Genomic DNA, 12816 nt, shown 5'->3' on the forward strand with positions numbered 1-12816 from the left:
ATTGCTGTGGCTAACAGAGACACCCAAGGTAAAACTGTCCAAAGGTTTATCCCAGAAGAGTAAACACAGATTGTCCCCACTCAGTTCTAGACACAGTGCTTCCCGCTGCATGCAATTGTTACCTTCTTTCACAGAGATCGCCCATTTCCAGGAGGGCCTTGTAGGCTCCAAAAATCACAAGAGCCCAGAGCTGGACCAACAAACACAAGACTCTCCTTCCAAGAACTGAGCCCGTTCCCACAGAAGCACTGACAGCCATCAGGGCACCTCATTGGACTCTGATCCCTGCCTTTCCTGGGTGGCAAAGGAGCACAGAAGCCATGGGGGCCCAACTACCAGAGACTGTCAGCACCTGTGAGAAGGGGAGTCAGCTGCACACTGTAAAACAAGCCAAAGTCCAACAGTCCTAGAGAAATTGTCTTTGCTACATTCAACAGACATTGCGGCCTGCGGCCCAGTGTCACCTCTGTTTCTCGGGGCCGCTAATCAAGAAGCTTGCGAAAGCCGGTCTCTCGAGTGGCACGAGTTAGGTGTCAATGTTCAGGATCCCTCTCAGCTGGGCATCAGGCCCAGGCACAGTACAGAGAGGAGCAGCATGTGTTACTCTGGTGGATGACTTCCTCCTGCCCAGAGACAAGGGGAAGCCATCCGCATTTCCCTTGCTTAGTCTTTCTGCAGTGTTTGATGCTGTTCCCCGCACACTCCTGTCCCACCGCTGAGGGTATGTCTACACAGCAGCTGGGAGCGAGCCTCCCAACCCAGGGAAACAGACTCGCACTAGCAGAGCTGGAGCGAGTGCAGTAAAAATAGCAGTGTGGACATTGCAGCTCGGACTCTCGGGCCTACAGCCAGCTGCAGTGTAGACATACCCTAAGGGGCTACAGCATTATTATTATGGACAAGTATTCTACCTCCAAATCCTCTCCAAGAGTCCCACCATCCCCTGTACTTTCCCTATATTATTCTACATCGATATAAAGCCTTTCAGAGAGACCGGGAGACCATATGGACTAAAGTGCCAGCAATATTCAGACAAAACCCAGATGTACACCTCCTTCGCATCAGACGTGAATAGCACCATCTCTCAGTGCATGGCTGAAGAGAGCACCTGGATAAAGAGCAGGTGGCTAAAGCTGAACCCAGGCAAGAATGAGATGATTTTGGCAGGAAGGAGGAAGAGTGTCAGAATAACCCTTCCCTTCTGTGTAATATCCCCCATTAGCAGAGCTTTAGTGCTTGGCTCCGCTAACGGGGCTTGTGTTGGTGAAATCAGGTCCTTGGACTCAGCACTGCTGCTGGATGCCCAAATAGCCAGGATGGCAAAAGCCATCCACAATTGTCTTGTGACTGGCCAGAACATGGAGTCCTGACCTGTCGGACGCAGACCTGGCCCTGGAGATCCACGTATTCGTGTCTTGGAGGCTCAACTGCTGCCACTCAGAAAATTGAGGGCTGAAGCCACTCACTGGCTGAACCAAAGTCCAGTCACCCACCCAGCCAGGCAATTCTGATCTCCATGAACAACGTCGCCTCAGTGCTGCTTTCAGCAGTGGCTCCCTATTGAAGAATCCAGTCACCTTTTTTATTTGGATTATTCTGCTTTTTAAACAAGTTTTTTTTTTTAAAAAAAAAAGAAAAGTAAAATGCTTCCTCTTTCCACGGTGTGAGTGAACGAATCAAGACCGTTCCACCAGCCTTTGATGGAGAACAGGGATGTGGCTGGGTCAAAGATGTGGGGATCAGGACTCCAACATTACAGTCCTTGTCCTGCCATCAGACCGCTGTGCAACCTTGGCTAAGTTACCTCACTTCTCTATGCTGAAGTTTCTTTGGGTGAAAACTAGGATCACTTTGCTGAAGGTGTTGTGAAGATTGACTGTTTGCAAAGTGCTTTGAGATCCGAGTGTGCTAAGAGCTATTATTATGTGATCTCTTTTCTATAAGAATTGGGGAGTATTTCCTACTCTGTGCAAAGTGTTGCTGAGACAGATGTTTGCAGCCCTTTTATTGTGCATAGCTTACCTGTGTGGATGAGACTAGCTGCCACTGGAAAAAATGAGGGCAACTGGTAAAGAGCAGTGCAAGTCCTTTGCAATGGACATGGACCTTTAGAGCAATGAGAACAGCAGGAGACAAATGCGGTTAACTGTAGAAAAGCATGAAATAAGCAACAAATTTGTGCAGAGATAAAGGTGCAGCAGTTGTAGAGCAGACGTGCGGGGATTTGGAGAATGATACTTGAGACAAGGAGTGAGTGACAAAAGCACCAGTAAGAGTTTCAGAAGAGGAGGATGCAAGGTTAGGATGTATTCTGGCCATTCAGTAATGGTGATAAGTAGTTTACAGATCATGGAGATGTGCAGGGGGGGAAACAGAGGTTGGGTCATGGATGCCTCCAAGTTTTCTAGCCTTTGAGGGAAGGAAAGTTGAGTTAAGGGGAGCAGTATCCGCACTGGAGACAAGGCATGGAGAGGATTCCACCCAAGGCTGCCACAGGGCTATCGTGTCTGAGGAGTTCAACGGAGATGGAGCGGGCAGCATGGAAGCCTGGATGCTAGTGAAGAGAAATGCCATTCCTGCAGGAGGCCATGTTCAAATCTATTGATGGAAAACAGAGATCCTAATGCTTCTCTTAATTGTTCCTAATACACACACTTATTACGAAAGTTCCCTCTGTTGTAATTCCTCCTCCTTGGCCATTGCCTCTGCCCCCATCCCCCTTTCCTTCAGTCCTTCCTAGTTAGACTGTCATGTCACATATGCATGTCTGACTTCACTGCAGGGCTGAGGAGCAGGAAAGAGGAAACTATTGCCAAAATACAAGTAGTGGTAGCCAGAGAAGGTGGCTGGGGCAGCCCCAGCCAATGAGAGAAGGCAGCTCTTTATGTAAAGCAGTGGATTTCCCCCAAGTATGATTTTAATGTTTCTCCCTTTTAAGATTAGTCCAATCCCTCCATGAGGTGGACCTCCAGGTCCAATGTCACCCCACCACCGAGAAAGAGCTCTCAGATATTCGTGGATTAGTAAATGAAATGGGCCTCCTCATTACTCTGCTAGCATCAAGTCAGGCTCATTCATCTCCCACCCCAGCATGATCACCCTGCTGTTTCGGGGGGGACTTACTTCAGCTTCTGACCTTTGGTTTTGGAGCAACAATTCATTGTTAGTATTTTACAATATCCATGAAGAATCTCCTGGTGATGTGTGACTGAGGTGTATCTGAGGAAAGCTTACCCAGTCCATGTGGTGGTGTAACTAGCTGGATGAGAACTCAACTTAGCTCTGGAGTTGCTGCTGGCTGTCCCTCCGGCTCACAACTTGCTGCTCTGCTTGGTGCTGTAAGTGTGAGAATCCTCTCAAGCAGAAGGGAGAGCACCAGTTTCTTTAATGTTCCTGCCAGCCTCCTCACAAGGCAGCCGCCTCCTTCCATCTCCTTTTAGTCTGCTACTCCTGGCCCTGGAATGTCAGCTGCTAAAGCGTCGCATAGCGATTGCCAGACTGGATCAAAGCTGGGGTCCATCTAGTTCAGTACCCTGTCTCTGACTGGTCAGCACCAGGTGTCTCAGAAAACAATGCAAGAAAATCTGCAACTGGCAGATGGGGGATAATCTGCCCCCCAGGAAGGTTGCATCCTAATCTGTAAAAATTAGGGATTGGTTTATACCCTGGAGCTTGAAGTCTTATATCCATCCCAAACCTTAGCCCCCATCTTTCTTCACTAATTATTATAACTCTGGATATTCTTATTATCCATATACATATCCAATCCCTCTTGATTTACTAAATTCTTGGCCTCAACATCCTGTGGCACTATGTTCCACAATCTAATTATGTGTTGCCTGTAAAAGGATTTCCTTTCACTCAACGCACGACTAGCCTAACTGCTTAGACTGGCTCTTTCAGTGAACCCTGGTACGGAATGAGGAACCCCACTACAGGGTTAAGGGTACGTCTGTGATGCCCCCTTGCGGGACTGGCAGACGCAACAGCCATTATTAAACCAGAAGAGCTGACTTATGTGCTGGTTTGCAGAGAACTTTGGGTTTTCCTAGGCTTGGAATTGTATTTGGCTTCTGTGTGTGCTGACTTGGGGTGGGCCTGGGCTCTCTCAAAGCCTGTGGGGGTAGAGGTGGCATGACAAGTGTTCATAACTTGGTAGTGTGTAATTTTAACCTGAACACACACAAGCCCCCTAGGAACCTGCGCCACAGCCCCCTTGGGGTTAAACAAGTGAGGGGCTCCACAGATGACGGGGAAACTTCAATCGACTGCTCAGCCCCACGTCAGCAACATACAGTGGGGGCTTCACACATCTTCAATAAATGATCTGGAGGATGGTGTGGATTGCACTCTCAGCAGATTTGCAGATGATACTAAACTGGGAGGAGTGGTAGATACACTGGAGGGCAGGGATAGGATACAGAGGGACCTAGACAAATTGGAAGATTGGGCCAAAAGAAATCTGAGGTTCAATAAGGACAAGTGCAGGGTCCTGCACTTAGGACGGAAGAACCCAATGCACAGCTACAGACTAGGGACCGAATGGCTCGGCAGCAGTTCTGCGGAAAAGGACCTAGGGGTGACAGTGGACGAGAAGCTAGATATGAGTCAGCAGTGTGCCCTTGTTGCCAAGAAGGCCAATGGCATTTTGGGATGTATAAGTAGGGGCATAGCGAGCAGATCGAGGGACGTGATCGTCCCCCTCTATTCGACATTGGTGAGGCCTCATCTGGAGTACTGTGTCCAGTTTTGGGCCCCACACTACAAGAAGGATGTGGATAAATTGGAGAGAGTCCAGTGAAGGGATTAGGGGTCTGGAACACATGACTTATGAGGAGAGGCTGAGGGAACTGGGATTGTTTAGTCTGCAGAAGAGAAGAATGAGGGGGGATTTGATATTCTTTCAACTACCTGAGAGGTGGTTCCAGAGAGGATGGTTCTAGACTATTCTCAGTGGTGGAAGAGGACAGGACAAGGAGTAATGGTCTCAAGTTGCCGAGGTTTAGGTTGGATATTAGGAAAAACTTTTCACTAGGAGGGTGGTGAAACACTGGAATGCGTTGCCTGGGGAGGTGGTGGAATCTCCTTCCTTGGAAGTTTTTAAGGTCAGGCTTGACAAAACCCTGGCTGGGATGATTTAATTGGGGATTGGTCCTGCTTTTGAGCAGGGGGTTGGACTAGATGACCTCCTGAGGTCCCTTCCAACCCTGATATTCTATGATCTCAGCTGGGGCCTGGGGTTAGTCCTTAGGGTCCCCATGTGTGCCACATCTTAATCAAGAGTGTTTTGTCCATCTCCCCTCCTTCTGCGATCACTCAATATCCTTGTAGCAACTCCAGCAATTGCTCCGGGGGGAAGTGACATTAGGAAAATATTTCTGTATCTTTAGCTCTTTGTTGCAGTTTAACGGCTGGAAACCAGGCAGAGCAGCCAGTGCCGTCCATATTATTTATTTGTGTTGCACAGCCAGCCAGAAACCCCAGTCGGTATCAGGACCCCTGGTACTAGTGGATGTACAAACGCATAGCAAGAGACAGTCCCTGCCTCATAATGCTTGCAGCTGGAGTCAAGAGAAGACGCAACAATGTGAGCATCAGGACGGTGCACACCCCCAGGAGATGCTCCATGGACCAGCTCTGCCTGCTGTCGTGCTGTAGGAGCAGCACTTATGTGTCCCAAAGGAGCGGGGGAGGTGGGGATTAAAGTGGGTAAAAATTGAGCCGTTTGGATTTCTCAGCATCTCCTAACACCCACTGGCAGTGGTTCCGAGCTTTGTCTGATGGGTGGCAGCAGCTCCCTGGGCTCTGGGCCAGGGAAGAAAGGTGTATGCGTTGTTCACCTTTCTCGCACACTGAGCATTCCGAGGGGAAGCTGCATACGAGTGGGAATTTCTTGTGCTCTTAGTATCTCCATCTCCGCTTGGGTTTTGGTACCTGGAGATACACTGAGCTAGTCCCAGCAACTCTTTCATTGTATAGAATCCTAGCACAGAAATGATCACAGCTAGGCTCTGACTAGTCCAGGCCTGGGGAGCTGGGGCAGGACTGTTCTCCTCAACAGTCTCCAGGGCCTTATCCAGTCTAGTTTTAAATATCCCGATTGGTGGTTCCTCCCTTCTTCCTGCTGGAGACAGTCCCGCAGACTAACAGATCCTTCAGTGTCAGGGCATTTGTCTTGGTGTTTTCACTGTTCGTTGGCATCTGATCTGGTTATCTAGGTTCTAGGCTCGTGCTATTACTCTGTTTTCATCCCATCGCTCCTAACAGCGTACACTTGTGCTACTGCTCTAAACCATTCCTCTCCCACCTGGGTGTGGATTACACCATGCAGATACTTACAGGCTTTTTTCAGTTTTCCCCCTTAGCAGGAGTGTAACCTAACTAAACATATTTCTGTGATTGTCCCTTGTAGCTTGGCCCCCGATCATTTCAGTGACTCTTCTCTGAACTCCTTCCAACTTTTCACTTTCTTCCTAATACAGAGGTGACCTGTATTCCAGGGGTCATCTGTAAATACCTACGTGGGGAACAAATACTTAATAATGGGCTCTTCAGTGTATCAGAGAAAGTTACAACACGATCCCCTGGCTGAGGTGAAGCTGGACAATTTCACACTAGAAATAAGGTGTCAATTTTTAATTAACCACTGGAGCAGCTTACGGAGGGTCATAGTGGAGTCTCCATCCTGGGCAATGTTTAAATCCAGATTGGAGGTTTTCCTAACAGCTCTGCTCTCTGAATTCTTTTGGGGCAGTTCCACCACCTGTGTTATGCAGAAGGTCAGACTGGGTGGTCACGCTGGGCGCTTCTGGCCTTGGAACCGAGGAATCTGTGCACAGAGCAGTGCCCTCTGCCTGCCCACAGCCCCAAAACAAGCTTCTTTTACCGTCCCATGGTGGTTGGGCTCTTTGAGGATCCATCCTTTTGACTGGCCTTGCACACACGCACGCACACACCGGGATATCAGCGTACATGGAAATGGAAGGGACTGGAAGCACAAAACCAGGTGCAGGAATGAAGCTCTGTAGAACACCTCTAACACAGGAAGTAGAGCTTTGATGCCCCCGGATGAGAGGGGCTGGTGCTGTTGGGTGAATCCATTATCCTTTCACCTCTGCGTTCCCAATCTAGCTTGAGTCACAAGTGACCTTGAATTTAGTCTCATCCTGACCCCAATTTGTGCATATCACAACACAACCACACAAATCAGCGGGACTGTCCATCTCTGCTCTAGGTCTGTAATAGCAGGGTGGGGGTGGGCACAGGAGGGGGTTACCATGTGCAGGTGGGCTGGGGGGGTGGGCACAGGAGGGGGTTACCGTGGGCTGGGATGGCTGGGGGGGTGGGCAGCAGCAGGGTGGGACTGAAGGGTGTCAGGGGTGGTGCCTGTGGGGAGCCCTGAAATAACAGTGGGAGCTGCAAGACTAAGATTCCTGGTAGTGCTGTGTGGGTTCCGAGGCGGAAGTGACCAGGAAGTTTGCATGTCCTGATGGGGACAGGACTGCACTGGGAAGGGTGGCTACATGTCAGGAATGAAATGCGTTTGCAGAGTTGTGTTGTGGAAGGTGGGTCCAGCATCTGCCTGTGCTCCCTTTGATCCCAGCACTGAGTCTACCCACTGAAAATGTGTTCTCCTCCCTGCTTGTGCTAAAAGAGAAAACACCAAGCATTCTCCTTTCCAGTTAATGACAGAGGGCCCAAAGCAAGAACATAAGGATTTAACAATTTCCCTGGTTTCAGAGTAACAGCCATGTTAGTCTGTATTCGCAAAAAGAAAAGGAGTACTTGTGGCACCTTAGAGACTAACCAATTTATTTGAGCATGAGCTTTCGTGAGCTACAGCTCACTTCCACGGATGCATACCGTGGATACTGCAGCAGATTTCCCTCTATTCTTAGCTTCCCTCCATTGTGCCCAGGTGTTGCAGCACATGGGGTACAGAGTGATAGGCCCCTGGCTGTTTGGAAAGCAAATGAGCAGGCAGCCTTCCCTGGAATTCCCTGTCATGAGGGAAGAGGCCTCCTGAGTTTGTTTTAATGTAGATTCTGGATTTACGGTGCAGTGGTTACCCTGATACACCTTCCAGTTTTGCTTTAGATAATTACTGTTGCTTCAGTGCATTCAATATTCCCTCTGTGTTCCCTGTCCTGTATATTGGGAGCATTGCAAATAGTGACAGTACTTTTATATGTAGTTATTTTAACGACAGCTCTGAAAGGTGACCACTGTACATGGCATTTGGGTGTCACCCAACTGCGAGATCAAAAGGGTATTGTTTGTGTAGGCTGTAGAATGACAAGAGTATCCCTTGCTTCTCTTAGTGATCTCCTGGGCCTTTTCCACCAGTAACTTCTATGGATTTTGTGGGATTTCTGACCGAGTCATTTCAGCCAGGACAGGTTTTTGCCCCTTTTTTCCCAGCACTGTGATTGGCAGCTGGCTCCATGAGGGGGCTGAATGGTGCAGCAGGCTCCAGGGGTAGGAATGAGGCAGCTGTGTCTTTAAGGGCCTGCTGTTTAACATTCTCCCTGCTGCTGATGCTGCCCTGTGCTGTGATTGGCTGAGGGCCGGGAGAACGGGGAGGCTGGAGATAGATGCTCTCGCCTTCTCCCTTCTCGTCCAGGGACCAGAAACAGCAGAATCCTCCAGCCCAAGCCCTGCAGGTGAAGCCAGCTATCTTCTTCCTACCCCCTGCACATACCCACTGAGGGAGCCTGACTGCGCACACGGCTGCCAGGGCCAGGGACTCCTCTGCCACGGACCCTCACTGGGGAAGCAGCAAAGCAGCTAAATGAAGCAAGGCAGAGAGCTGATTGCACCGAGCCCCCCATGCCAGCAGCTCTCCAGGGCCTGAGGGGCAAGCTGACATGCTAGCACCTGAATGGCTGGCAATGCAGAACAACAGAAACCGTTTTTATGGTGTGGCTGTCCTTTGGAGATAATAGATTTATAATTCTGGTTTTTGTACAGAAGACTCTGGACCATCTCTGACTACAAGAGGGGGAGGGGGTGCGTAGAGGGAGAGGAGGCGGAGGCATATTCTGCTCAGGGAGGGGGGTCCCTTTTCCCTTTTGTTCTTGGTTGTGTGTGTATTATGAAAGCAAATATGCACAAGCACCATCACTGTTGTAAGTGCCCAGAGTGCTACGAAGTGACGCGGATGGCGGCCCTGCGTCGCATGGAGCCTCCGTCCTACGGCGAGTGGCAGCATGAGCAGTACGGCTACGGGGGCTACAGCTCGCAGACCCTGCCGTCCCAGGGGGGAGCCACCCCCACCTCTCGGAATAAGAGCAAACTCATCCCCACCTCCCGGGACAATGTCCCTGCTCCCCTGAAGCAGGGGCAGGGGAAGAGCACTCCCAAGATGAACGGGAACAGCACAAACTGGTGGCCAGAATGCACATGTTCGAACCGCGACTGGTATGAACAGGTATGGGACACAGGTTGGCTCCCCGCAGCCAAGGTGGTGGTGGGGGGGAGGGGCGGCTTTTGTTACAGGGCTTGTTACCACTCCCCAAGCATCCTAGGCACTCGTTCTGCCTCCGTGTGTCTAGAGTAAATGGTGGGGGGGTTGAGGTACCCCAGGGATGGGGCAAGTGGTTGGAAGGACCCCTGGATTCTGCAGAATGTTCATTCGGAAAGAGAGATGTGTTAGCAAGAAGGTGGCGTCCTGTAGCACATTTTGGCACTGCTTGGCTATTGGGGTTGGCTGGACGGGCCAGGACTTCCCAGGCCAGCATCGAGGCTGTGCACTCTCTCTTCTCTCATTCTGCTCTGGGCTAGGAACAGCCTCCTGAGGCCTTAGCTGCTAAGGCCTGTCTGAATTCTGCTTGGCACAAGTACCGGTGATCATTGGCACCCCACCCCAGGTTCTCATTGCTCAGAATGCAGCTGCCTGAAGTCTCGGTGATGCCAAGTGTCCCATCAGCCCTTGGGAGCAAGGCACCAGGCATACTGCCCTCAGGGCAGTCTCTGAGGCTGTTGGCACCGACTGCCAGCACTCACCAAACTAGTTTCCCACCTTCTATTGGGTTTGGAAGCCTGTTCCCCACTCGTCGTTCCAAGCTCTCCATCCCCATCGATAATTATATAACCCTCTTCTGGTCTCTGGCATGTTGTGTGCTTTCTGCCCCATTTCACTGCCTTTACTTCTTCCCATCTTATTACTGGTCTCCTTAACGAGCAATTGCCGGGCTGTCTCTCTCATCTTTTCTACATGGGGAGGCCATTCTTCTCTTGAACCCATCAGCCAGCCTAGAAAATGGATGGAGCCTGTTTGCAAAGCCATAAAATGGAGGCTGGGGCCAGGCTGAGAGACCATCTACCTCCAAACCCTGTTCTTTCCTCCCTACGTCCTTCTTGGTTACTGGCTGAATCCCTGCGCATCTCTGAAATAATCTGATTCTGAAATGAAACTCCCGGAGGAGTGTTTACAGAAAGTGCCCCAAAACCAAACGTCCTCCTAGGAGGACGGTTTCTGTCTGTCTCTTCACCTAAATCTGTCTCTAGCTTTCCTGCTGGCTCCCAGCAAGCTGGCTCCATCCTGTCTGTGCTGTAGCTCCATCCAATGCATGGAGCGCGAAGGGCGAGATAGGCACCGGGATGTCAGAGCAGCCAGTGCCTGTTATTCCTTCATTTCTCCTCCCCTCCCCCTTAACCCTGGCAGTGGCGGGTGCTGGGATGGTCCTGTTAAGATGATTGCAAAGGGTGACAGAGAGAAATGTCCGTTTGATCAGTGCCATCAGCAGAGCTGGGGTGGGCAGAAGGGGCCATGCTTTCACATGCAGGAATCCTTCATGTTTTGCAATGGTAGAACAGGAGTCCTTTCCTCTTTGTGATGCTACCACTGAGTGTTAGAGGTTGGTTTGGCTTGAATGTCTGCAGATTGGAGAATGCTTTATTAGGTTCTACCATTGCTAAAAGGCAAAACCATCTCCCAGCAGTGCAAGGGATCGATGGAGTGATGATGCCTTACCTGTGTGCAGGGTTACATGTGCCTAGCAAGGCTCTGCATGTATCATGTGGGGGTGTTTGTGTGTGGTATGAACACCGACCATATCAGAGAAGGCAGAATTGCTCCCTGGTATGTAGCAAATGTATGCACTGAGTAAAGCTGTGCAGCAAATGCTTCTGCTGTAAAGGTGCAAGATGTCTGAGCCTTAGGCATCAGTGTTCTTCGCCGTCCAGTTATGGACAGGCCGAGGACAAAAGGTGGGCAAGCAGAAACAGCTGTGCCCGGCCGCTACAACAGTAAAGGAGATTGGTTCTGTGAGGCTGAAGGGGCTTTCGCGATCCAGTGGGAGTGTGATGGGGGGTGCAAATGCTAAAGGTAATTGTTCAAACATCACAGCACTGTGTCGCACTAGAGATAAAGCCAAGTCTGCTCTGATATAGGGCTGCCCCTTTAAATGGCATATGTGTTCCTGGAACCATTTCAAAAACCTGAGATGAAAAGGATTGTGTAGACAGAGCTGGAGGAGGAAGAGGGGGCTGGGGGACTGCACTGTGAGAGGAGGGACCCGCTCACTTCACTGTGGGCTCTGCACCTCTCTCCTCCTCCGTTGCAACCTGTTCTCTCTCCCTCACATGCAAACAGGCACGTGTGCACACAGGGTCTGCTCAGCTGCTTGCAGGCATGCAATGTAGTGTGACACACACACACGAGGGGTTCGTGCACACAGTGTTCACTCCCATATGGTACATGTTCCTTTACCTCCTAGAAACACATGTACTGTATGCACCACTACAAAGGCATACATTATGTGCCCACACGCTGCCTTGCACAAAAGCACACCGTATAATCAGAAACATTAACACACACCACCTCCTACCTCTCATGGCCTGGCTTTTTCCCCTCCTCCCCCCACAAATTGGCTTATGCAGGCAATCGAGAAGCCCCTATGCCCGATTCCAGGAAGGGCACAAGGGCTCAGATAGGCTTTTTATCCCCAACTCCCCCTCCTTTTCTGGCTCTCTTCCTTCTCATCTCTCCTACCCCAGTCATCTTTTTTTCCTCTTATTAATTCATGCCTTTTTTTTCTCCTCCACTTTTTCTTTAACAGTCTCTCTTGTTCCTTAATTGTTCTGTTTTTCCTCCTCCCTCTCCCCTCCCCACTCTGTCTGCCAGCACCCTGGAAATGGGAAGTGGGGCCGGGCGTGGGTGAGCAGAGGAATCCGCGCTAACCCTTTACTAGAGAAGGGAAAGAAAGGCAGAGAGCAGTATTAGCCAGCTGGGCAGTGTCCCTGATCTGCAGTGGCTAGAGGAACTGAGTGCCAGAAGCCCCGCCCCTCCCCTCCCCTTCACATTGATGCTCCAGGCTTCCCAGGGGAGAGAGGCATTTAGAAATTCCCAGTACGTCCCTCTAAGGCTGCGCTGACATGTTGTGCTGAAGCCTATGCTTGGTTTGTCTCCCGCACCGAGGCGCTAGGACGTGGATGCCAGTGTTTACAGGCCACAGGCCTGGCATCATCACCAGCAGAACAGGCAGGAACCAGGCCCTTCCTCCCTCCGCCCCCTCCCCCCAACGGAACAACCTTTGGAACCAACCTCGACCGAAGGGTCTCCTCTCCACCCACGAAAGCCCAAAACACACTGGGATTCTGGTCACTCTGAAGGGGAGCCCCAATAGTTAGAATGAGACACACTGAGGTGTCCTGGGACACTAAGAATTTCCAGTGACAGATGTGTCCATGGGACACAGATGGAGAATTGCCACACGGGCAGAACTTCAGGGGTGGGGAGGCCGGGAGGCATAGCCATACTTTAAGCTGGAGCCTTGGAGGTTGCTAACCATTTGTTAGCAAATGTCCTGTATT

The 12816-nt window shown here is 50.6% G+C and overlaps 1 protein-coding gene across 10 annotated transcripts in view; it reads left to right on the forward strand.

Moving 5' to 3' along the window:
• Nucleotides 1-12816, forward strand: part of DLG3 (discs large MAGUK scaffold protein 3) — a 177862-nt gene that overhangs the window by 51517 nt on the left and 113529 nt on the right. For 2 of the 10 annotated variants that reach the window (XM_048865174.2, XM_048865177.2), the window contains exon 1: nt 8568-9430. The exons of 7 other annotated variants lie outside the window; for them this stretch is intronic. In XM_048865174.2, coding sequence (XP_048721131.1) covers nt 9095-9430 — 336 coding nt within the window. In that variant the 5' untranslated portion in view covers nt 8568-9094. Of the gene's footprint in view, nt 1-8567; nt 9431-12816 lie in introns of those variants that run through there. One more of the 10 variants, XM_048865175.2, reaches the window with a different exon arrangement.

The sequence above is a fragment of the Caretta caretta genome, chromosome 9, assembly GCF_965140235.1.
Source record: "Caretta caretta isolate rCarCar2 chromosome 9, rCarCar1.hap1, whole genome shotgun sequence".
NCBI lineage: Eukaryota > Metazoa > Chordata > Testudines > Cheloniidae > Caretta > Caretta caretta.